General features: G+C 45.2%; 3 protein-coding genes across 5 annotated transcripts; 1 reads left to right on the forward strand and 2 right to left on the reverse strand.

Annotated features, from left to right (window-relative positions):
* The first annotated feature begins 401 nt into the window (after positions 1–401).
* LOC125981876 (uncharacterized) lies at positions 402–1,695 on the forward strand. The gene is made up of 4 exons (XM_068653235.1): positions 402–556; positions 646–747; positions 799–1,020; positions 1,087–1,695. Exons 1-4 carry the CDS (start codon positions 440–442, stop codon positions 1,273–1,275), a joined length of 630 nt encoding a protein of 209 aa, XP_068509336.1. The 5' UTR covers positions 402–439; the 3' UTR covers positions 1,276–1,695.
* On the reverse strand, positions 1,514–10,127 carry LOC125981873 (unconventional myosin-Ic). Of its 2 annotated transcripts, none has more exons than XM_049741919.2 (32): positions 9,591–10,127; positions 7,191–7,349; positions 7,001–7,116; positions 6,707–6,905; positions 6,551–6,631; positions 6,280–6,459; positions 6,122–6,220; positions 5,944–6,057; positions 5,737–5,808; positions 5,542–5,661; positions 5,396–5,478; positions 5,203–5,308; positions 5,047–5,127; positions 4,881–4,972; positions 4,710–4,804; positions 4,599–4,645; positions 4,439–4,519; positions 4,242–4,347; positions 4,060–4,177; positions 3,876–3,989; positions 3,721–3,797; positions 3,578–3,646; positions 3,409–3,493; positions 3,171–3,330; positions 3,025–3,108; positions 2,859–2,952; positions 2,728–2,783; positions 2,519–2,654; positions 2,248–2,318; positions 2,086–2,183; positions 1,925–2,024; positions 1,514–1,841 (listed from the first exon to the last, which is right to left on the reverse strand). In XM_049741919.2, exons 1-32 carry the CDS (start codon positions 9,606–9,608, stop codon positions 1,815–1,817), a joined length of 3,138 nt encoding a protein of 1,045 aa, XP_049597876.1. In that variant the 5' UTR covers positions 9,609–10,127; the 3' UTR covers positions 1,514–1,814. The 2 variants fall into 2 exon arrangements, with proteins under 2 accessions (XP_049597876.1, XP_049597875.1); XM_049741918.1 differs by having other exon boundaries at positions 4,875–4,972.
* Positions 10,128–13,424: 3,297 nt separating this feature from the next.
* On the reverse strand, positions 13,425–21,999 carry arhgap35b (Rho GTPase activating protein 35b). Of its 2 annotated transcripts, none has more exons than XM_049741592.2 (7): positions 21,460–21,999; positions 16,313–20,218; positions 16,096–16,237; positions 15,945–16,022; positions 15,735–15,866; positions 15,417–15,522; positions 13,425–15,330 (listed from the first exon to the last, which is right to left on the reverse strand). In XM_049741592.2, the coding sequence occupies exons 2-7, from the start codon at positions 20,030–20,032 to the stop codon at positions 14,910–14,912; spliced, it is 4,599 nt and encodes a 1,532-aa protein (XP_049597549.1). In that variant the 5' UTR covers positions 20,033–20,218; positions 21,460–21,999; the 3' UTR covers positions 13,425–14,909. The 2 variants fall into 2 exon arrangements, with proteins under 2 accessions (XP_049597549.1, XP_049597550.1); XM_049741593.2 differs by having other exon boundaries at positions 21,456–21,999.
* Positions 22,000–22,393: the final 394 nt, after the last annotated feature.

Consider the following 22,393-nt stretch of genomic DNA (forward strand, 5'->3'; position numbering starts at 1 on the left):
AAAAAAAAAATAAAGTCTGTAGACGTGACCTTTTATTCAATTGCGCTCCAAGTTTCTTACTGAGCTACTTCCTCCCTTTTAAATGATTCATATTTCTAACCACAAGATGCAATAACCATGAAGGAAAGAGAGAACAAAACTACAGATCAGTCAGAAACCGAAAACACGACCAATGATATAAATTGAAGGTGCAGTCACACTATAGCGTGAAGTTTTTTTCGGCATTCAGAGTGTTTGTACACTGCTCCTGCTCCAAGGTATGCTTATCTTTCATACTTGGACAAAATAAAAAACAAACTACTACATCAAATAAATAATAAAATCGTCAATATGTTGCAATATGCTGCAAGCATTTTACGAAAGAATGCTCACACCTAAGCTGCTTCTTGTTTTACAGATGATCGCCGGGTGCTTTGCTCTCATCCTTCTTTGTTGCATAATGAACTGTGCTGAGTCCTCGACTCCAACATTGGGCATCAACAAATCCAAATACAGCAACTCCTTTCGCCTCGCAAGGTCCACCCGAACCCGTGTCCAGCAGCTCCTGAGTAAATATGTAAGTGGTGATTAATCCTAACAAATTGTTACCATGTTGGCACCTTTTTCTTACTTATCCCCAAAAAAATGTCTGATCACCTAAATCAGAAGGAGCAGATGTTGGGAGATAAAGACTTTGAGGACAGAAGTAGTTATTTGAAGGACCTGCCAATACTTTCTACAGACTTCAACATCTGGCTCCAGCTCTCGGTCAGTTACTTTCGAGTTACCTCTCATCGGAGTCCCCGGTGACATTTTGAAACAGGTTCCTTGCTTTTCATCCAGGATTGGGAACGACTCCACGCCGCTTTCTCAGACATGCAGGTTTACAAGAGCAAGCTGGAGTTGAAGAGGAAAGAATTGGAGATGGAAGAAAAAGAGAAGACGGTCAACAACATTTTAACTCAGAGTATCAAACACATTGAACTGGACCTGAGGGACCTGATGAGCCAAGTCAGCAGTCAGGTACGCTGCGTGAGCAAAAAATAATTAAGATCAGGCACATTTGGAATTTTATTGTGACATTTTTGGATTTATTTTCTTCTTTAGATGACATGCATAAAGTCATCTGAGAGGCAAGCAAACTTTCCAACAATCCGGACGCCCTTGAACCAATCAACAACCTCGAAAACACTGTGGGAAAAGCGTCTGGAGGGTTACATCATTTTACGGGATCTTGACCTTTACCTCACCAAGTTGGCACGAGACTTCATCCTTCTGGGTTCCAAAACGAAGTAATACTGGAGCAAGGGAAGACTGTTGTGGGATTGTCTGGTTTGGCCTTTGGTCACTGGAGTGCAACTATTATTAGACCAATGTGCATCGAAGGGCTACTCTGGGTATTTCCCTGAGTTTCTGTTTTGCCTCTGACTGTAAATTTGCAACATGGTCACCAAAACTCACACAACACATGACAACATCCTGTTTTTGTCACCCCGGGCCCTTCATCGACTGGACTTCCCAAAGACACGAGATATTTGCTATTTATTTGATGCTATTTATTTATTGTTTTTTATACAGACAGTGATACAATTTGAGATTTTATATATATATATTTGTAGCCTGCATGGCGCTTAATAAAAACATGATGTATGAGGACTTCCTGTTATGATGTAATCAATCCTTACCGCGTATTCTTTCAGAGACAATTTTGTGTATTTTCCTCAAATAGTGACCTCAGCTTTTGCAAGTGTGTGCTTCATCACATCAAGAGCAGTGAGTTTTAATCCTCCGGTTAGCCAAGCGTTAGCTAGCATTTATCTGCTTGTGTTTCTTCTTCATGCGGTTTTGATCCGAGGGGCAGTCTAGGGCAAAATTAAATCAAATACTTTATTAAGTAGGCTGGTTTTATTAGAATGGTTTGATTTAAGAACAGCTGCCCACTCACCACTAGCAGGTGTCCTCTTTTGCCTTTCGCCACCTTCAGCTCAGAGCCGTTGACAAAATCGATGATGCCCTCGTTGCCTCGTGCTCCCGCAAAGCGTATGCTAATAAAGTGAAAGTGGTGTTAAAACAGGTTTGCTTGCACAGCGTGGGTCGAGGTCTCACCTGCCAGGCTTAACATTGACGTGGTTCAGCATGCGGGCCATCAGGGCTAATTTTGTCACCAGCTCGATCACATGGTCGCAGTGCAGCAGCACATCACCCTGCGGAAGAGAAAAGTGGATTTGCAATCTTGTGCAACACCAAGCAGATCTTGATTGCTCTTACCTTTTGCTTATTCTCCTCCATGGGCAAGTGCAGAACAAGCATCCCATCGCTGAGGGAGCTCACAGAGATACCTGCGCAGTTAAAATGAAAATTTGAATTCAAATAAAACGGTCACAAAAAGTACAGCATATTAAAAAAAATAATATCTCAATTTACTCACACAATTCACATAACTTTACTTACTAAGGTTGCTGCCATCTAGTGGAAGACTATTTAATTGTTCTACCCTTTTACTATACTGAAAAAGATACTAAATCATGATCAATGTGACCTCCGAGTGCCGCGTAGTCGATCCTCTGCTTGATCTTGGTCTTGTCCACCAGCACGGCGAAGGTGTTGGAAAGGAGGAGCTGTCGAGAGCGTGGCTTGAACCCCCTCCTGTCATACTTGGTGACTGGGACGCCGTACTGTGGAGCACAAATTCATACATGACCATTCAAACATTGGAGCCTCTAATAAATCGACAAGGGGGAGCATCACCTGCACTTTGTCACTGCCGAGAGTTTGGAGAACCTTGAGATTGATCTGCTCGCGTTCTGTAAAAAACGGCGAGGGAGTCACTGTGTATTTGTTGTCTTTTTTTTTTTTTAGGCGAGTATATGAACACGCACCGATCCTGGTGTCCAAAAAGAGCCTGCCGACGCTTTGAGGATAACTGTCCTTCTGATCTTTGAAGAGCTCACTCGCAACGACTTTCTGCGTCATCTACAGGAGCCATGCCAGCATTAAATCTCTTAACTCGCAAACGGGATCATTTGATTGGTCACAGTGACTTACTTGATTCTTCCATTCAGGTTGGATCCTCATGCAGTACTTCCTGACCATGTTCCGCATGTGCAGTGCGCGAAGGTGCTCTGAAGCCTGCAGAAGAAAACGAAGTCAGGATTTGGAACTTTGAGCAAAACACACTCCACTGATTGTACCTCAGCGACAGAGGGAGGAGACGGCAGCCAGCTTTTGTCCAAAACACTTGTGGGCAGATTTTTGCTGAGCTTCTTGAGGAAAGAGTAACGCACATGATCCAGGAAATAATCATTTTCTGGACTGTAGTCTTCATGGCGGTGGATAAAGCCTTTTATGAACCTGGAAAAAAAACCCAAGGATGATGTCATGACAGATTAAAAAAATATATATATCTCGCAATGAGAGACAGTTGTGTACCTGCGTATCAAATCAGCGGCCTGTCGACGCCTCCTTGCCCTCCGCCGTCCTTTCATCCCTCGCCATGCTGATTGAATCACTATGACTGCACATGCCACGGGTTTAGATTACAACAGAAATAATGACGACGGTCACATGCAGAAGCTTCACAAGTGTGATGAGCACTGACTTGCATGTCTGATCTTTTTGTATTTGGCTCTTTCCCTGTAGCCTCTCCAGGATGTCTGCAGAGTCAAAGCTGGAACACAAAAGAGGAGAGAACTTGGTAAAATTATCAGCATTTTTTTGGGTGAAATAAATATTTCTAATCACCTATCTCTGGCTTTTTGGCTTGAAGTGCATCTTCGGTCAGAAAGAGAGTTTTGGGGAAACGGATGAATATTTTGGACCTGCGTGGAAAGAACGATTACATCCTACAATGGAGCAAAATTAATATAAGATGTTTTGGAAAATGGTTGATGCTTTGCCTGCCCAGTTTGTACTCCTCCTCTTGGTAGCCAAGGTGGTTGGCCAGTGTGGCCACACCATCCCGGAGTCTTCCATACCAAACGGGCCACGTTTCTGGACATAGGGGCTTGTACCTGAGGGTTTTACCACAAAAATAAAATGACATGGCCTGGGTGAAATAAATAAACCGGAGTAGTGAGTCACCTCTGCAGGAAGGCCTCAAAGCTGCGTCTGTAGGCAAAGCCGGCTCTCCTGACACGAAGGTTCTCCATCAGGCCGAGATACCTGACCTGGTGCCGGACGAGAACTTCATCAAAGTGACCTGGCGATCATATCGGTTTGAAATTAGTACTCGCTTGTGACACACAAAGTGTAAACAAGTCCACCTGGCTGCTTGGTATCATTGGGTTTGATACAGCGCACATACGACGGTTCTTTCGTCATGAGGTTGTCCAGAAGTTTCAACAGGCTATTTTTAAAGTGAGTGGCAGCCTGGAGAAAAACAAATTATAACAATAGTAAAAGGTAGAACCGTATAAACAAATAAATCTTGATTTAATTTTGCAAAGAAAGAGAGACTCACCATCCGTGGGCGTTTCTGCTCCGTCACTTCCTCTCTGTAGAAACACTGACTTATGATCTTGTTGTCTGCCTGCCACATGACCTGAACACGGTCCAAAACCGATGATCCGCGTCAACACAGTGGGAAACCCTCTTTTGAGTCAATTCCAAATGTTATTTACCTCTTTCAGGGTCCTGCTCAGTGAGTCATTGTTCTTCTCAAGGAAACCTACATGAATGAGCAATGAGGTCAGTGTTGTTGCAGCATACGCGGCGTGATGCAAACTCGTTACCGTTGACGTTGTAGTTGACTTCCCCGGCATAGTGCAGCAACCGAAATTCCTCTCTACTCACGACCTTCCGAGTTTTGCCGTTTGCCAGCTTGTGACTGCAAAACACACGTGGACAAACTGTCTTTGCAGATCTAAAAAAAACAGTCCTTTGCTAATAATGCTCACTCATACGTGACAAAATGGGGATGGCCGTCAAGTGTGTCCTCCAGTTTCTCTAAGAACGAGGCGTCGCTCGTCTCGCCGGGTCTCACACACTCCTCATCCTGAAAAACAGGAACGCTACTCAACTGATAACAACGCCGGCAGACGGGGAGACACTTTCGAACTCAAAACACACCAGAATGGCGATGATGCCCTTGTGCTTGGCCTCGATCAGGTCACAGATGATTTTGTTGTCAAAGTACGGCACCATCTCCCACTGAAAGTTAGGCGGTGTAAAAATTGTGTTGGAGTGGAACTATATTCCAAATGGAGATATATGTAAGGCACTCACGGCTATTCCCTCTGTTGTGTACTCCTCTTGCTCGGATCTAAGGGTGAGCTCAATAAAGAGCTGCTGGAGCTTCTCGCTGCAGTAGTTGATGCAGAACTGCTCAAAACTACATGGAGAGAAAGAAAGAACGGAACCAGGGGCACTTTGTAGCACCGGAGGAAGACTGAAGAGGTCAAATAACTGTTAGTCGGACCTGTTGCGCTGTAGGACCTCAAAGCCGTAGATGTCCAAAAGGCCGATCACGGGGAAGGCTTTATTGCTGTGGTCGACGTCATCCTGCATAGCAACACAAAAGATCTTGCCACTGTTGCATTTGTCGGAAAAAAAGATTGGCGGCACCTTCAGAGCAAGAGACCGGTTGATCTTCTCCACCAACCAGGTGAAGGCTCGACCATAGACAGCTTTGGCTAAAGCGTCGCGAGCGGACATTGCTTGCTCAAAGTTGAGAGGGATGATCATCTGCAATGTGAGTTAAAAAGCAAAACAATCAAATCACTGTGGACGCCCGAGTCAGGAACAATAGTTATCTTGTACCTCCTCCCCTTTGGCAGTGAGTTTTTTGTGAGTAAGAGCCTCGCTGAGGGACGAGGCCTCAAGACCCAGCAGCTGCAAAAAATAAAAAATAAAATGGGAAAAAAACAAGAACACATTTGTTCAGTTGATTTCTATTTAGAAAAAAAAAAAAGAAAAAAAAAGAATGCACATTTGAACATCAACTGATACTTGTGCACTAACGCCCACCTTTGAAACATTGACTATCGGCATCTCGGTGGTGATGTGTGTTTCGCCTTCCTCGCCTTCTCCAAATTGAGTGTTGCCCAGATGGAGAACGCTGGCGATGATGTTCAGCAAATTCTGACGAGAGACATGAGCCACGTTAGTGAATGACTTTGAGACGAGATTTAAAGACAGAACTAACCTGCAGGTCTTCATCAGTGAAGCCAATAACGGACAGGGCATTCATCAAAACCTTCCAATTCTTCTTGTCACTAATGGAGCTGGCTTTTGAACAGTTTCCCTGTCAAGACAATTCGGTATCATACACCACAACGCCAATCCAACTGATGCTTCTCGTACCTTAACCAGATACTGGTAGTTCTGAGGGTTTCTTTCAAGATCAAGCATCTGGAGAAGTTCAGTGCTCCCGCCATCCAGAAGCTGATAGAAGATGTGGAAATTTCTTTCTCCGTGGTTCTGGTGGACGACCCGAGATTTCTCCAGCAAATAATTGAGGATGTGCCCACCGACTGGCGCCCCCTAGGAAAGGCAGAATATAGAATTGCAATCTTAATATTTCTAGAATGGTGTGATTTACTTTTAAAAATCTCCCAAAAGATTTTTTTTTTACCTTGAAGTCAAACTGCACATCCATGTATTTTCCAAATCGACTGGAGTTGTCATTCTTTAGTGTTTTGGCGTTACCGAATGCCTACACAAAGCATGATCGTAAAGCAACGTGAACCAAATTTGTTGTGGAACTTTAATTCAAAGTGCAATCAAATACCTCCAGAATCGGGTTGGACTGGAGCAGGCGGTCTCCGAGGGTGCTCATGTTATGATTAGACGGGCAAGTGACGGCATAGTAGAGGAGGATCTTCTTAGAGGCTTCAGTTTTTCCTGCACCACTCTCGCCTGATATAAGAATGCACTGATCCTTCCATGTGGTCCGCATGGCTCGGTAAGTGTTGTCTGACACTGCGTAGCTAAGTGAAAAGTCATAGAGTATTAGATTCAACTCAATCTGCCAAGTGTGTTTTAAATGGTGATATACAACAGAAAGTATTTAACAATGACTCACATGTGAGGTGAGATTTCATAGAAGCTGACTCCTCTGTAGCGTTCCATCTGCGGCTTGGAGTAAATCTCCAGGTCTTTGTAGGGGTTCACTGACACCAGAACGGAGCCTATGTAAGTCTGAGGCATAAAATAAAGTCATAAAATGACATCAAATATTCCAAGCAAGTTTTTGAGAGATATTATTTCATTACATAGATGAGGTTTTCTTTGAAGCGCCGTCGCAGGTTTTCTATAAAGGCTGCTTCGCTGTTGTGGTTCTCCAGTAGGACAAAATCCTGGACTCCGACCCTGTCACGGGCCGTTAGGGTGCTCTCCATCACCAAGCGCACCCTTCCTTCAACGTCCACCTCCTGTTGAGAAAAAAAAGATTGCAGTTACAACATTATGACACAAGAGGACGCTCGTGTATTGTTTGGAATGACTCAAAAGTTAAATCTCATTTTCCCATTGGAAAGTACGTAACTTTTACTCACACATTATTTTGCCTCACTTGACATTTGACACAAATAAGCAAACTTGGTTTTAAGTAAAAACAGCTTCACCATGAAATTGCCACACAATATGTTACAAAACCTTCTTGATTATGAAAAAAATGCAAATGGCTCAACATTTACTGACCACATCTGTAAACAACACTCCACAGTTCTACTAGAGCGTGCCAAGGCAAATCCATTTAAAGAATCCCAAAAAGATAAACAAGATAAGCTTATCTGTGCTGAGATGGTGATATAATATGACAACATACACACAAGGTGATAACGCCGGAGAGTGAGAAGAGTGATGCAATTGGGAAAGTGTGTGCTCATGTCAACTTAATGTGACGACAAACGCGATATTATGGGTGGGTAGAATTTAGTGGGCTGCGGTGACATTCTCTGTGGCCACAGTGTAAAATATCGCACGCACACACAACCACAGTAACATGCAACGGAAAGGGAAACATTTGTCAGTTTGGAAGCTTTACTGATGAATAATATTGTAAAAATGCATCATTGCACATTGTGGATGGTTCGGTACTTTCAAAAGTTTGGTGGCCCTTGACACAGTACTGCGATGCTTAACTTCCTTGGTGGTACTGATGTACATAAGAGATTGAAAAAAAAAAAAGTTTCATAAGTGCCAGCAAGCTGCAAAAATAGTTTTTGCAAAGAATACAATGCATCTGTGAGTTTTGTTATATTGTTTGTTTACATGTGTTGCTGCAACTTTTATGTTGATTATCCAATCACCACATTATCGATGCTAGTTTTCTTAGCCCTTTTTGCAACAAGTGTTAGCATTAAGCTACTCTATCTGGAACCCCCAGCAGAGTTGCTGTAAACAGCTATAAAAACATGGACAACAAGTTGAGCGCAAAACAAAGGGGGCAAGATGTCTCCTCAATGCAAGCGTCTCTCTCAAGGGGCTCGTTTGGCCGCTGCACGTCGATAAAAGGCCTTTTACCCTTGAGCAGCATTCGCAGGGAAATCCTTGCGAAAACAAGAGGACAACAGTGGAAGGTAGCCAAGACGTGAGAGCAAAGTGAAAATCACCCAAAGACAATTGTGGCGTCACCTTTGGAGTATTGTTCTCTCATTCCTGCAGGTGGGATCCCAGATGTGATTAACGGTTGGCTGTCAGATTTTCCAAAGAACACACCGAAGGAATGTTTGGGTCAGGATCAGAGCAGGCGGACAGAGGATGCCATGGAATCTTTTGTTGCTGTGTAGCTGCATGTTTTTAGATGAAACACTTGGGATGTGTGCATTGTTAAGTCTTCTCAACAAGGGGTGAAAGGAATGGAATCAAGACAACTCACGAAATGTTTTGGGGGGGGGGGATTTTGTCACGAAGGTATGCATATGTTCATAAAACATACCTCAGTACAAGACTGCACAGAGCCAAATTGCCATTGGCAAAAACATTCGGGCTCTGCAACGGCTCCTTTAACGTAATCACTCATCCGTCAGATTTAACATGTAGCTCACTCCCGCTTCTACGGATGTGCATCATCTGTGAAGCTCAAGTTGCGTGTGTGTGTGTGCCGCATCTGTGCAATAATCTCATTTTTTCCAACTTGTGAAAGGCCGACCAAACATCAAGGTTGCCGGGCAACCAAACTATTTTGTGCCACACAGCAAACATTGTTTTCGGCTTTTTGCCAGTCACGAGTTAAGATCTTGACTTTCATCCCTGCAATCACAACAGCAAACATGAAATGGCCATCGGCCTCATATAAACAAATGTTCCTGATTGAAGAAGCACTGGAACTCAACATAACAGAATCTCGTCCTCGCAGCTGTTGAATAGCATGACGGGCCAGGAAATACACAATCGAGGGTTTTGGGTGTAAACATCTGAGAGTTGTGGTGATTAGAACATGTTTGCTCTGGAGAGGAGACACACCTCACAATAGGACTTTGCCTGAGTGACAACATCCAGACAATCTTCCTTATTTGGTAAGCTTCTGTCCCTTGGCGAGCCTTGATGCGACCACAGCTGGATACAAACTGCCGTCGTGTTTTTTATCTCAATGACGAGTTAAGTTCTGCTGTTGTATACGTGGATATGTAAATGTGCTGGAAGTAGGTAGAATTCCATGTGGCTCTTACCCTGCCCTGGTACCTCATCTTGTCTTGTTGGTGCTTGACAAAGGATGAAGTGTTGGTCTCCCTGCCGGGCTGGAGCTCCTCCTCTCGTGTGAAGCAGACCCGTCAACTGCAAGCTCTCATTCAGCGTGACCCAAGGGCGACAGAGCGAGGCAGTTTAATGTCTTCTCTTCCCCCGTCGCTCCCCTTTTGACTTTCTCTCAGCCTTTCCGCACGTCCGTGGTCCTTCTGCCGCTCCACCTTCTCCTGCGCGTGAGCAAAGAAAGCTCTCAAGCTAAACCTTCAAATCGCCTTCAACTATACTATACGTCCGCTTCCCAAAGCCCTTCGCCCGTTCTCTCTCACTAAACTGCGCTGCACGAAACAAGAGCAGGAACTCCGCTCACACGTCACAAGTGGGTTGCAAAAAAAAAAAAGGAAAAACATGGGAAACTATGCTGCAGTGGAGAATGCAAAAGGCAAGGCAGAGAAACAAGGAGTGGAAAATGTTACTAGTGGCTCCAAAATAAAGACTAACCACTCTGCCACTGCAGTAAAAAAATAAAAAAAATGGGATGATGAGATCTTGAAACATTCTTTCCTTCTTTCCCTCCCAGTTGACTTTGCTCCCTCCCTTTTCTCCCACAAGCTGAGACAGATTCAAATAGGATGTGGGCTAAGGACTTCTTCCAGTTGGTATACCTGCATAGATATGTCATTCATGTTTAAATGAAAATTAATTTAATTATTATTTTTTTCCATTTTCTTATTGTTTTCACGGAACAAATAAAAATGGGCTCATTTCAACAGCACAAGAAATTGTACGTGTAAAGTAAACTACAATTCTAACATAGTACATCTGCTTTTATTCAAATTAAATCTGTATTAGTGCATAACACACAAAGGGGTTAACTGGTGTTATTCTTCAACAAGCGCTTTTACTATATATGGTCCACTTACAGTCCCCTTATCTGCATGTTGGACAATGTCGCATTCCGTCAAATTCTACGGTTTCATTTTCGAATTAGCCGACCATTTCAAAAGAAATTTCATACAATGAGACAATAGTTGATCATTTATTTCCCATGAGGAAAAAGTGATCAGTATTGTTTTTGCTTTCCTCTCATAGCCAAACAGTCTCTTGAGAAACAATTCTGGATTGGAGATTATGTAACTTGTAAATTAGACTCATTGCAAAGTTGTGTTCACATTCTTCTGTGGTGAGCAGAGACAAAGCAGACATGTTTTACATCTACGAGTTGGCAAAAAAAAAATCTTTGAACATAAAGCTTGAACCACTTTGTGAATTTTAAGTCAGGGCAAGTATCACAAATATCGCAAGGTGTCACAGCGATCTCCAACATCGTTCACCGTTGTTTTCCAGATGTGCTATTATGTGCTCCTATTTCTGTGCAACAGTTCCTGTAAGTGAGATTTCCTTCCTTGCTCTTTCCTGATGTTCAAGATTTTCCTTCATGGCCTGCCCGTCAGTTAACCCGAACTACCGCTTCCTAAATAGCACTTCAAGTTGTGTGCATGCAAAGCCAGTCTTTGCTGAAGCTTTTAAATGATACACGGTGGAATCTCTTTGATTTTCACATAATTCTATCCGAGCGCAGAAACTAATTCCAAACATGTGAACTATAATTGAAGGAATTCGGAACGCCGAGTATAAACAACTACTGTTGCAAATTGACAGCCTGCTGGTTTTTGTCTTATTTTAGTCTGCAGACGTTGTATGACTCAACACGGCAATTTATCATGCTGGGGTGACTTTTAAGGCGGGGTGGAAAATGGGAGGGATTCTTACCTCTCTTTCTGTTTAGTCAAACACACACACACTATCCATGTCTACCAGTCTGTCTTTCTTCCTGTCCCTTCAGCCTATCATGTTGCAGCGTACACGCTTCACTGTGCAGCTATTATGGAGCCTCCATCACTGTGCATTATGCCCTTGATGGAGAAACCGCGAGTAGCCTATTGTCCATCTGTGCTAAGCCTCCGTCAGCACCCATCTGCTGTCACTTTCACCCCGTCTTCACCTTTACTGCCTCTCACTGCCCCATATCCCTGTTACAAGCACAAAGCCCTCTTGATTACTAGATAACGGTACAAGAACTATATTGTATGGAAATAAGAATTCATTTTAAGTTAGAATCGTGGAAAGTGGAGTCAACAACATGAAACTAACAGTAATGCTTTGATCACTGAGACAAAGTTATCACAAGACCAATTCCTCTGTTTAATAAATTGAAGGCTAATATCGCCCCCTAGTGGAATTCTGAAATAGCAAACAAGGTTCTCCAATCACTCATCTATCGCTTAGCTTTGCAAGCGATGGAAAGAAAGAAACGCAAAATTGTTAAATGTAACGTGGAGAAGTCCAATTTAGTCTGAAAAGATACAGACAATATTATATTCAGTTACTGCGTACCGTAAAGAACATCTTGGCGGTGAGATGAGCAGGTAGGTCAGCAGCCGACAAAGAGCCTCCACTTTTGCAGTTTGGACATCAGCTTTTGCGTGGAAAACATACAAAAAAGCATTCAAGTAAAACGCTTTCCTCGACTAACTATTGATAAATAGCTGGGTGGCACTAGTGGGCGCGGCGGGGAAGCCACCTTGATTGATATTTTAGTTTTACGATAGCAATCAAGCTTCCAGTGACATAACTAGTGACAACAAACAAAGTCGAGGAGCTCGTGTCAAATTATGTATTATATTATTACACAATTACTATACAATATTATTATTGTGTACATACATGCATTTATTTATAAGGTGAATAAAGAGTTTGAAAAATTCAAACCACTCCTGATCGTCACCGGAAAACCCGCCCATTAGTGTTGGCTCGTGAGTGAACGATTCGTTCAAATGAACACATTCTTTAAGTGAACGAGAGTGAATGAATCACTTCCTAAGGTGATTCGTTCTTTTTTCAGTTAATATGACTTCAACCAAAATGCAATAACGTAACTTGTTCCACACAGTAGGTGTCGGTAATGTGCATTGAAGCTGGTGCCACCTCGCCGTAAAACAAAACGAAGAAGAAAATGAGGTAACTTCCCGTTCATGAACGAATCAGTAAATTGCATTTCTCGTTCACCAACTGTGAGTGAACGAGTCAGTGAGTAAGTGATTTCTATTTCCCGTTCATCGCGAGAACGGATCAGTGAAGGAACGAGGGAATCTTGGAAAACATGTTGGAATGCGGCCCCGAGGACTAGAGCTTGACACCTATGACCTTTGACCATGATATTTCCCTAATAAAGTGGCCTGTTCTTAGGTACACTTGAAAATGGCGGTGTACCTAATGGAGTGTCCGTGTGATTCCCTCGTTAAGTGCACCTGCGTGAAAAGTTTGAGCTCCTGCAGAACGTGAAAATGACCAAAAACTTTTCACGCAGGTGCGCTTAACGAGGGAATCTTGGAAAACATGTTGGAATGCGGCCCCGAGGACTAGAGCTTGACACCTGTGACCTTTGACCATGATTTTTCCCTAATGAACTGGGCTGTTATTAGGTGCACCTGAAAATGGCGGCGTACCTAATGGAGTGTCCGTGTGACGTCACAGATCAACCAGCCGATTTGTTGAAAGATTCGTTTGAACGAATCTTTTGAGAGAACTGATTCTAAAGATTCAGGTCACTTAAAAGAACTGTAATGCACATCACTACCGCCCATTGAACCGGATGAGTACGGTAGGTCAAGAAAGCTCAATTAAAATGGTGAAAAGCTGGCAGAAAAGTGTAATACCTCATATTTATTTATAAAAAATTTTAGGTATAGTTTGTATAAAGTGAGGGATACACTCACTCATTGAGCCCCTTCAAAATATATGAACCACAAGACCATTAATGACAAGTTTACAAGATTTAATTTATTAACTATCATACAGTTCACATAAGGCCTTCATCTTTAAACACTGTTTGCTCAGTCAGACAAATTTCAAGGTTTTCTTGGAGCGCAGTACATAAGCTATTTCTCTTGAAGCATTTGTTCTGTCCTTGGACTAAATTACGTTTTCAAACAGGGAGAGGCTTTCATCCCTCTCCTGCGGTGTGTGTTTAAAATCATGCACTAAGTGGCCTTGAAACCTTCACAAAAAAAATGTAAAAAATGGACTTTAAATCATCGAAATACACACTAGAAATGTTTCCTACCACTGACTTTACTGGTGTCCTCCCCCCAGCCTACAAACAATTACAGTCACTCATTGCCCACTGAATGGCAATGGACAGTCATTGTTGTGTGTTAATTCTATTTCATGATAGACTGATTGGCGCAACAATATTTAAAATAAACGCATTGTGATATTTACTAAGTGCCAGTAAAAGATGCTCAGAAAAACAAAACAAAACAGTCGATCCAGTGATTAACACACTTGTTCCGGGAGGAAACACAGAGCTTTGTCTTGTCATTTTTCAGGGTAAAAAAAAAAAAAAAAGAAAACATTCAGATCTTCATTAACAGTGGACGATATGATAAAGTACTTCACACGTGGCGTTGCCATTCACAGATCCTTTCTACGATATTGTTCAAGTGGGATTTGCAAAATTGTGGAAAAGCCGGACATTAGCTATGATTGCCATCTTGTTAGCAATCAAATGTGCTGATCAAGTATGGCTGCTTATTCTTCACTCAAACATCCCTTCTGCTCAACCAACAGCTAGACAGAGGACAAAGTCTAAAACTAAAATTCATGAAGGCCGGATGAGTAAGGAACAGGAGTCGCTCCGGGATAATGGGACCAATGAAAGTTTTTACATTAGGGGATCTCGTTTGCACAAGAATGCTCAACTTAACCACTAAACAAAGAACATGAACAATTCTAATTTAACGCTACTCTATCAAAAAAGTGCTTCAGATAAGTATGCGGATAACATAAAAAAAAAAAAATTATGTAAACAAAGTTTGATCTGACAGAGCTCTGTTCTGTAGAGGCAACGGGTATGGCTGAACTGTTAAAATTAAAAACACAGTATGTAAAAGAAGAAAAAAAATACAAACAGTGAACATTAAAGTGCATCCCTGGATGTGTAAACCCCACCCCGCACCCCCCCTCCCCACACCAATGAAATGAGCCCCCCAATGCCTCCACTAGAGGGCGCAAACTTCCACCCCAAAGGACTGAGAGGGTCATCAAATCCAGTGGCAATACTTTCATGAGGAAGAATAACAGATAAAACATGATGGTCACAAATGTCTTCCAGCTTTCATGATGTCCGATTCCATGACATTAGGGGGTGCTCCCCCTGCCCCCCCTAAATCATCATCCATCATGAAGTTCTCATGTTGGCGGTGAGGTTGCAGGGGATATCCCGGGCACACGTGGCTGTGGTCTTACAGTGTCTCCTGCTCAGCGGGGGAGTGGTGGGGATGGGGGTGGGCATGCTGGTGCAAGGGCGGGAGCAGGGACTGCAGAGGGGATTGGGGGGTGGTGGGCGGCGACTGCTGCTGCAGAGGGCTGAAGTGCGCGCCCGTGTGCGGAGGAGACGAGCGATAACAGGTGTAGGCCGAGCTCCCGCCTAGGGTGGTGGTGGGCGAGGCCGGGAGCCCCCCGAGGCCCGTTGGGGAGTCTATGAGCGGCTGGTTGTAGAAGAAGAATACACACTGATGGATGAAGATCTCGATGATTGTCTGGTAGGTGCGTGTGGCCGTCAGTGCGTCCATGGTGGTGAAGTCCGGTCGCATGAGTGTGGGCCAGAAGCAGATGGACAAGTTCTCGCTGGTCATCAGGTTCAGCCTGCTCAGCTGGCTCACCCTGACAAACAAAAACAAAAAAACTAAATATCCAAAAATGTTTCTTTTCATTCTACTGAAGTAATAAATCGCTGGTGGTGAACTTACTTGTGTAAGTGGCTCACGACGTATTTGAAGGCATCATAATTCTCCCTGGGGAACCTCCTCAGGACATCCTTCATTGTGTACAGCCGCTGCTCTCTGTCGGTGATTTCTGCATTCCCAAGCAAATGTTTCACATTTAGGATTGCATCATGCCACTTAAAGCATTGATTTGTTTTTCGAGAAGCCTCTTTGCACCATCATGGAAACGATCAGCGTCAACGCTGAGAGAAAATAAATGTTAAAAGCCGCCCCACCCCTATTACAGGAATGGTGCTTTTATGTCGGAGTCAAGACCCTCCCCGCCCAGCGGTGTTTGCTTACTGAAAGCATCCAGTAGGTCCACCTGCAGGGCAAAAGGCACCAGGGGCTCAGGCAGCTCGGAGAAGAAGCTCTTCAAGGCTCCGGCCACAGTGTTTATGGAGAAGTCTTTTTCCACCAGGTCTAATCCGTGGTCTGCGCAACGAGAGCAGGTGTTATGAAGATGTGGAAAAATAAGAGGGCAGGAATTCGCTTTGGTAACTACTAACTCACCCTGTTCAAACTGCCTTTGCATGCTTTCCATTTCAGACTTGTTGCCGCTTACACGGTATAAACCTTCTGTGTTCAGACCTGAGCAAAGCAAGGAAGTGTAAATGTCAAGCAAGGTCATCAAGTCTGGTTGATCAAAAAAAATAATACCCACCTGTGGTCTCGATGAAGCGAACGCATTTCTCGATGAAAAGTGGAATGGGTCTGTCTGGGGACACCACATTGACTAAGGGTACCCCAAAATAGTTACTTTCTATGGGCTTGGGGATTGCTGGGCGGGGCTTTGGTCTTGATTTCTGACAGGGGAGAAAAAAAATGCATTAAAAAAAATACAGACAACATTAAAACAAGAGAGAAAAGCGAATGTACACCTTGGCAGTTCGCCGAAGACTCTTCAGAATGTTCCTCTTCTTAGGGTCCTCATTCTCTTCATTAACTAGACTTTCCCCTTTCAGTGTCCCAAAATCATCTTCCTTGGACTTTGGGAGCGCTCCCATCTCATCGTCGCTGCCGATGAAGCTGGTGCGGAAGCTGCTGAACTTGCCGAGTCGCTTGGAGCGATCGCGGTAAAGGCGGGGCTTCACGCCCGCCGCCGAGAATTTCCTCCTTCGCTCCAGAGAGCTGCTGTCCGCTTCACTGTCGGATCCGTTGCCGTTGGAGTGCATCCTGTTGGAGTTGCGGATGGTGATGATTTTTCCTTGTGTGCTGTCATGCGGCACCGAGTAGATGATCTCATCATTGCTGGGGCGGGGCTTGCAAACGGCGTCCATGGGCTCCGCGTAGTCGGACGGGTCGTAGCCAACGTCGCCGCCGGGGACCCAGGTGACGGCAGAAGGCAGCGAGCGCCGGTGACCGACCGTATCCATGTAAGGGTTGCGGCTGACCTTTCGAAAGTCAAAAGTGACGCCGGGTTTAACTCTTACGTGCGGGGGGACTTTGTTGTTTAGTTTGCTCTCGAGATCTCTGATGTCAGAGATAAGTGAGATATCATTGGAGTCCAAGTCGGGCAGGTTAAAGCCCCCGTGGTGAGACGTGAGAGTGCCGTCGTAGTACGGAGGCGAAGGCTCCACGTCGTCCTCGGAATCCAGGAACATGGTAACGAGGCTGGGAGAACTACAACGCGGGGAGTACACGTTTTCATTGGTGCACGCTTCGGCCACGTTATCATACATGTGCGTGGCTTCCACGATGTTACGCTTCTCCACCACCTCCATGAGAAAAGGATGGAACATCTCTATCCTGTGTAGACCTCCCACGACACCCCCGGAGCCACAAACCACACTATTGAAACGACCTTCGATCTCATGGGCGAGTTCCTCTCCTTGGAACTGGAGCTCCCGGGCGTAGTCGCTCTCCGTTAGCTCGGCCTGACTATCCCCCACCGCCAGAAGCTGCACTGGGATGATGTCCTGAACCTCGCACAAGAACGCGCACAGCGTCTCCAGGGACGCTTTGCGGCAGGCAGAGTACACGGCAAAGTAGCCGTGCACCAGCCTGCTCTTCCGTAAAGTGAAGGAGGCGTGGTAAGAGAGAATGGACAGCTCGATGGCCAGCTTATGCCCGCCGACTGTCTGCTCGAGCAACACGGAGGTGCCGTTGTTGGACATGGGCCTGCAGTGCTGATGCATCAGGAAGGGCGACAGCAGCTGCTCAATGTCGTAGGAGTCGCCGCACATTAAGCACATGACTATGCGGAGATCGGCCTCTGGGGCCGGCTGATGAGGAGACTCCCTCATGCCTGGCGGCTCGGGGAGGAGCGGAGGGGAGTTGCTACTAAAAGACGAACTCCTGCGAATATCCAAAAGGCCCCTTAGCACCTGGTTGATTTGCGCCTCGCTGACATTATGGCCGTAGCCCACGCCAGGAGATGCGGGGTCTAAGAAACTGCACTGCAGCCTTCTCGCCACTTGCTGTCCGTGGGTTATTAGGTTCAAGGCGGTTTCTCCTCCAACGTCCACGTACGAGCCCACGCCTCTTTTGGTGACTAACAGCAGTGACGTGGGTAGCTGCGCTAGCTGGCTGTCCCTCCGACCCAAGGTTGATTCCCGAAGACGCTCGAGGCTTTCAATCACATAGGAGAGGGATTCTTTTGAATTATACAGACACAAACATCCGTGAGGGGTGAACGTCGGCGTGTGGAAAGAATTGACAGGAAGACGCACATTTCCTTCGATGGGCCGCAGCGTCAGCTCGTACATCTTCCCGTCCAACACGTACCAGTCGTCATTTGTGCAGAGAGCCCGGATCTCATTGGCAAATTCTCTAGCCAGTCCGTCCTTTCCCAGAATGACAAGATTGATTCTATCTGCTTTCGTGTCGCCGAAATGAGCTTTCACGTCAAAAAAGGGATAACACGTGGGGAAACGTGACGCCAGGAGTTGCTCGATCTTGGAGTCGCCGCAGTGGGGACTGCTCGGGCAGGTTTCCTTCGTGGGGTGATATACAAAGTGGATATGCTTCAAGACTAGAGCATCTCTTTCGGCTGGAAGCTTCTGTAGCGCCTTGAACCTTTGCTCTTCTACCAAGACTTCCTGAATGGCCCCCATCTTCTCCTTACTCGGTTTGGCATCCACTTCCAGTTCATAAAAAAGCTCAGAATACTCCAGAAGCAGTTCCTGGAAGTCTTCTTTAGCACGGTCGATGATCTCCTTTTGATGACGATTGTAAAGGTCCAAATATTCCGGTTCCTCGAGCCACTGGTAGAACTCTTCATTCATAATGAAGCTGCGAGCTTCCTCCCAAGGTCTACCGGGGGTGACGAAGGGAGACGAAGCTAGCTTGTGTTTAAACTCCAGCCTCATCTCTGCGCGTCTGCACTCGTTCCGTAAATGCTCCAGGTGGGCATTAAATAATTCCTCCGCCTCGTCCGTCTCCAGAAGGTCAGACGGGATCCGCTCATCTTCCATGTTGTCGATGTGAGACGTGTCCTCCCAAGGAGAGTCCTCCAGGACCACAAACCAGTGGGCAAAGTGTTGTTTGGACTCAAGAACCTTCTGGACACCAGACCAACTGAGCTGATCGATTTCATCCAGGTCGGGCACTAAAGAACTAAGCGCGAGAGGAAGCGTGCTCAGGTAGATTTTACGCCGCCGCTCAATATGTTCCTGTTTGAGACGGTAAACATGCTGTTGAAAGAGCTTCTTGCATTTTGCCGTCCCCTCCAGGAAAACATATTCTTTGTATTCCGGGGAGGTGTTCATACGCCGACTGGTGTTGAGCCAGCTCTCATTATGATTCTTCACTATCCGGTTGATCAACCATTCGTAGCGATCCTTGGCCGAAGCAATTTGCTGACTCTGCAGTTTCAGCGCTTCGAAATAGGGGATGATCTTGGGCTTGCCTCTGCTTTTATCAATGAGTTGAACCAAAGTGAGGAAAGCGAGGTCCACGTTGATGTTTGAACGAGCAGACGTCTCCACCACGGGTAGGCTCTTTTTAGTGATGGCGAAGGTATGCGCGTCTTTGATATAGCGTTCGACTCCTTCGTCGCACTTGGTGAGGACCAACACGATGGGTTTCTTGCTCTTGCTCAGCTGACTGTAGATGTTTGTGACAAATTTCAGCTGGTCATCAAAGTTACGGTTCATACCCCGGCTGACATCCACGCAGAGCAGGAACCCGTCCACCTGCAGCTTGCCTTCGGGCATTTGTTTTTGCTCAAAGTCTTGCTCCAAGCCAAGTTGATCGGTGCAGAAGTACATGAGCTTCTCGGCCGAGGCCAGTTTGGTCGCGGCGGCCCGTTTGATATACGGCTGCATGGCCGTGCTACGGTGCGGCTGAAATGTCTGGTCGTCGATGAATTCCGTTTGCTCCACCACGTGCATTCTGCATTCCGGCCCTTCCTCCAGAAGCCGCGAGACCTCCCCCCAAAATAGAAAGTGATCATTGTTAACCACTCGACCCCCAAAGTCGCTGGTGCTCAACACCGACGTGTGGTCCAAGTAGAAGTCGTCCGCGCTGGGCCTGACGTACCGATTACACAAGCAGGACTTTCCGACCCCGCATTGTCCTTTTTCTTTCTCCGTACCCGACAAACCGACCACAATGAGGTTGTAAATGGGAGAGCGGACATCTTGCTTTTTTGCCATCATAATCGACCGTCGATCATCCTGCCATAAACAGGCACTGAGTGAAAAGTTCGCTGCAAGGTTTGTCCATAAAGTTGGCGAAGGGCTCAAATTTCACTTCCTTCTGCAGGCCGTTTACTTTGAATTAAAGAAAGGCTGCAATGATATGTGAAGATGGTGCTTTCATTCATCCCCTTTGAAAGTCAGGTCCTGTAAGAAAAAAAACAAAGGGGGGGAGGGGCAATAATATAATCAGAGTCAAAATTCAATGTGAGGGACCATGATGGGAGTGGCGCTTTGAAAATGACATTGTCTGCTGATGACTGATTGTGCTCAACCATAAAATGACTACTAAATATTACAGCCCCCTTTTTCCAGGCTGATGAACACCCTCTCATGCAAAATAATGCAAGCAGACACAGAAAATGCAAATTAAAACACTAAACTAAACATCTCTCCTCCAATTAAGAAAGAAAAAAATACAAGAGCTTGACAAAGACCCCCGAAAATAATCAATTCAGGGTCCATTGCACTGTCAAAATGACAATAAAATTCCACATAAGGCTGCTATAACTTTAATTGAGCTGAACCCATTCTTTTGTCGCATCAAAGAGTTTGTATAAAGGAATGAAAACATCCATGTCCAAAATTATCCTTTTACCTAATACATGTAAAAAAAAAACATTTGACATTCATTGTTGCCAAATGCAGGTATCATTAACTGCAGCTATGGGGCAAATTATTGTGAATTGCACCTTAAAGGCCATTTATTGATTTCTGCAGTACGACCAATATCTCAGGCAGTGACAATATGAACAATATAAAGCCTGAGGCGTCATTGCAGTCGATCAGTACCGGAGGGACATTACCAATACAGTACCGTGAAGTAAATAAGCAGACACATTTAGCAGCCTCGGCAGCAGTCCACATTGCTCACTTGGGCTAGGCCTGACATCCAAAATAAATAATACATGCAATCCTGCTGCTTCCCAATGCAACCTGGGGTGGCTCATCCAAACCTAATCGACTTGGAGGGATCATTTGGTGACGATCTTTTTTTGCAAAGGATTGCAGCCATGGGTGGCCAGTCAAAGAGGGTCTGACTGACCACGCCAGGCCTGCTTTCTTCTGCTGTCTACATAATGAGATTGCAAAAGCATTCAAGAAATCTGGGCTAGTGTGCCTCCACAAGAAGACACAGACGCCGTATAAAAGGTGCTTTATTTAGCCGGCTGTCTGGTGTGGAACACACGAGAACTCGCCGGTGCAATAAAGCCACAAATAAGAGGAGGGCGTGCATACCATCGCACGTCTCCCTTTCTCTTGCTGCATCTGTCAGGCCGGTTTGCCGCAGCCCAGCCGCCTGATGTGCAACCGCATAAAGGCATACAAAACATCATCTAACGTCTTCAAGCTGCACTAAGTGCATGTGCTATTGTGTACTTACTTACCCGTGTTTGCCTTTCCCTCTTCGGCATCACTTGCTCCCTCGGTCGTTGCAATTGCAAAACACTGGAAAGATAATAAATATCCACACACACAAAAAAAAAGAACAATCCGATGTTGTTCAAGTATAAGGTTTTCCAATGAAATCCTGCTGTGCAAAAAAAAAAAAAAAAAAAAAATGAAACAAAAAGAGAATCCTACTGAGCCTTCCCCTTGCTGGCTTCACCACGTTGCTTCGTTTTCACTCATTATTGTGTCCATTGTTGTGCACATTTAACGCTGGGCCGGCCGCACACGCCTCTTACAAAACGGGCCAGTAATCGACCGGCCGCTTCGTCTCCAACAAAACATCCAAGGAGCGATCAGAAGCGTTCACGTCCAGCTCCTAGGGGCACATCGCGTGTGTGAAAGTGCGATTTGAAGCAGCTTTCCGATAATGGCGGCAGCGGGAGCCCTCCTCCTCTCCGGACCCAGTCCTCCTCTTCTTTTCTTCGGGAGAGCGGAGCAGTGGATGCAGAGGCGGCGGAGAGAGGGACTCACCCAGCGGCGCCCGCACACTACTGCAGCACGGCTAACTAGCAACTAGCGCACTACACCTCTGCAGCCTGCGTCACTCCCAAAGCATGAAGATATCACTTTTTAAAATTATTTCCTAATAGATGCATGCATAAAACACATTCTTATGAAAAGAAAATCGACAAGTTTTAATGATGCGCCGCCTTATGACGTCACGCTTTTTAAAAACACTTTAAAACATTGAAATTTACAAAGGTTCATCCCTCAGTTTGACAGAGGTTGTGGGTTCAAAAGTTGCCACAAAGAAACAAGTGGGATAGGTGCGGTACAACATATCCCCACTAGAGGGCATCCTCCCTCTATAGTTAAGGTCAGTATTACTGTATTGGGTTTCGGTCAGTTGATAGTAATTTTCGATGTTAA

Source organism: Syngnathus scovelli, chromosome 15 (genome assembly GCF_024217435.2).
Source record: "Syngnathus scovelli strain Florida chromosome 15, RoL_Ssco_1.2, whole genome shotgun sequence".
NCBI classification, from domain to species: Eukaryota; Metazoa; Chordata; class Actinopteri; order Syngnathiformes; family Syngnathidae; genus Syngnathus; species Syngnathus scovelli.

What these genes read in the sequence shown, in the direction of transcription:
- LOC125981876 (XM_068653235.1), top strand. Translation starts at nt 440, where the DNA reads ATGAACTGTGCTGAGTCCTCGACTCCAACATTGGGCATCAACAAATCC. An exon ending in AGCAGCTCCTGAGTAAATAT is followed by an intron (nt 557 to 645) that starts GTAAGTGGTGAT and finishes CACCTAAATCAG; the next exon opens with AAGGAGCAGATGTTGGGAGA. An exon ending in AGGTACGCTGCGTGAGCAAA is followed by an intron (nt 1,021 to 1,086) that starts AAATAATTAAGA and finishes TTTCTTCTTTAG; the next exon opens with ATGACATGCATAAAGTCATC.
- LOC125981873 (XM_049741918.1), bottom strand. An exon ending in ACTACCAGTATCTGGTTAAG is followed by an intron (nt 6,221 to 6,279) that starts GTACGAGAAGCA and finishes TTGTCTTGACAG; the next exon opens with GGAAACTGTTCAAAAGCCAG. An exon ending in ACACAACAGAGGGAATAGCC is followed by an intron (nt 5,128 to 5,202) that starts GTGAGTGCCTTA and finishes CCTAACTTTCAG; the next exon opens with TGGGAGATGGTGCCGTACTT.
- arhgap35b (XM_049741592.2), bottom strand. Translation starts at nt 20,032, where the DNA reads ATGATGGCAAAAAAGCAAGATGTCCGCTCTCCCATTTACAACCTCATT. An exon ending in GCAAAGGCAGTTTGAACAGG is followed by an intron (nt 15,867 to 15,944) that starts GTGAGTTAGTAG and finishes CTCGTTGCGCAG; the next exon opens with ACCACGGATTAGACCTGGTG. An exon ending in GGACCTACTGGATGCTTTCA is followed by an intron (nt 15,523 to 15,734) that starts GTAAGCAAACAC and finishes TTGGGAATGCAG; the next exon opens with AAATCACCGACAGAGAGCAG.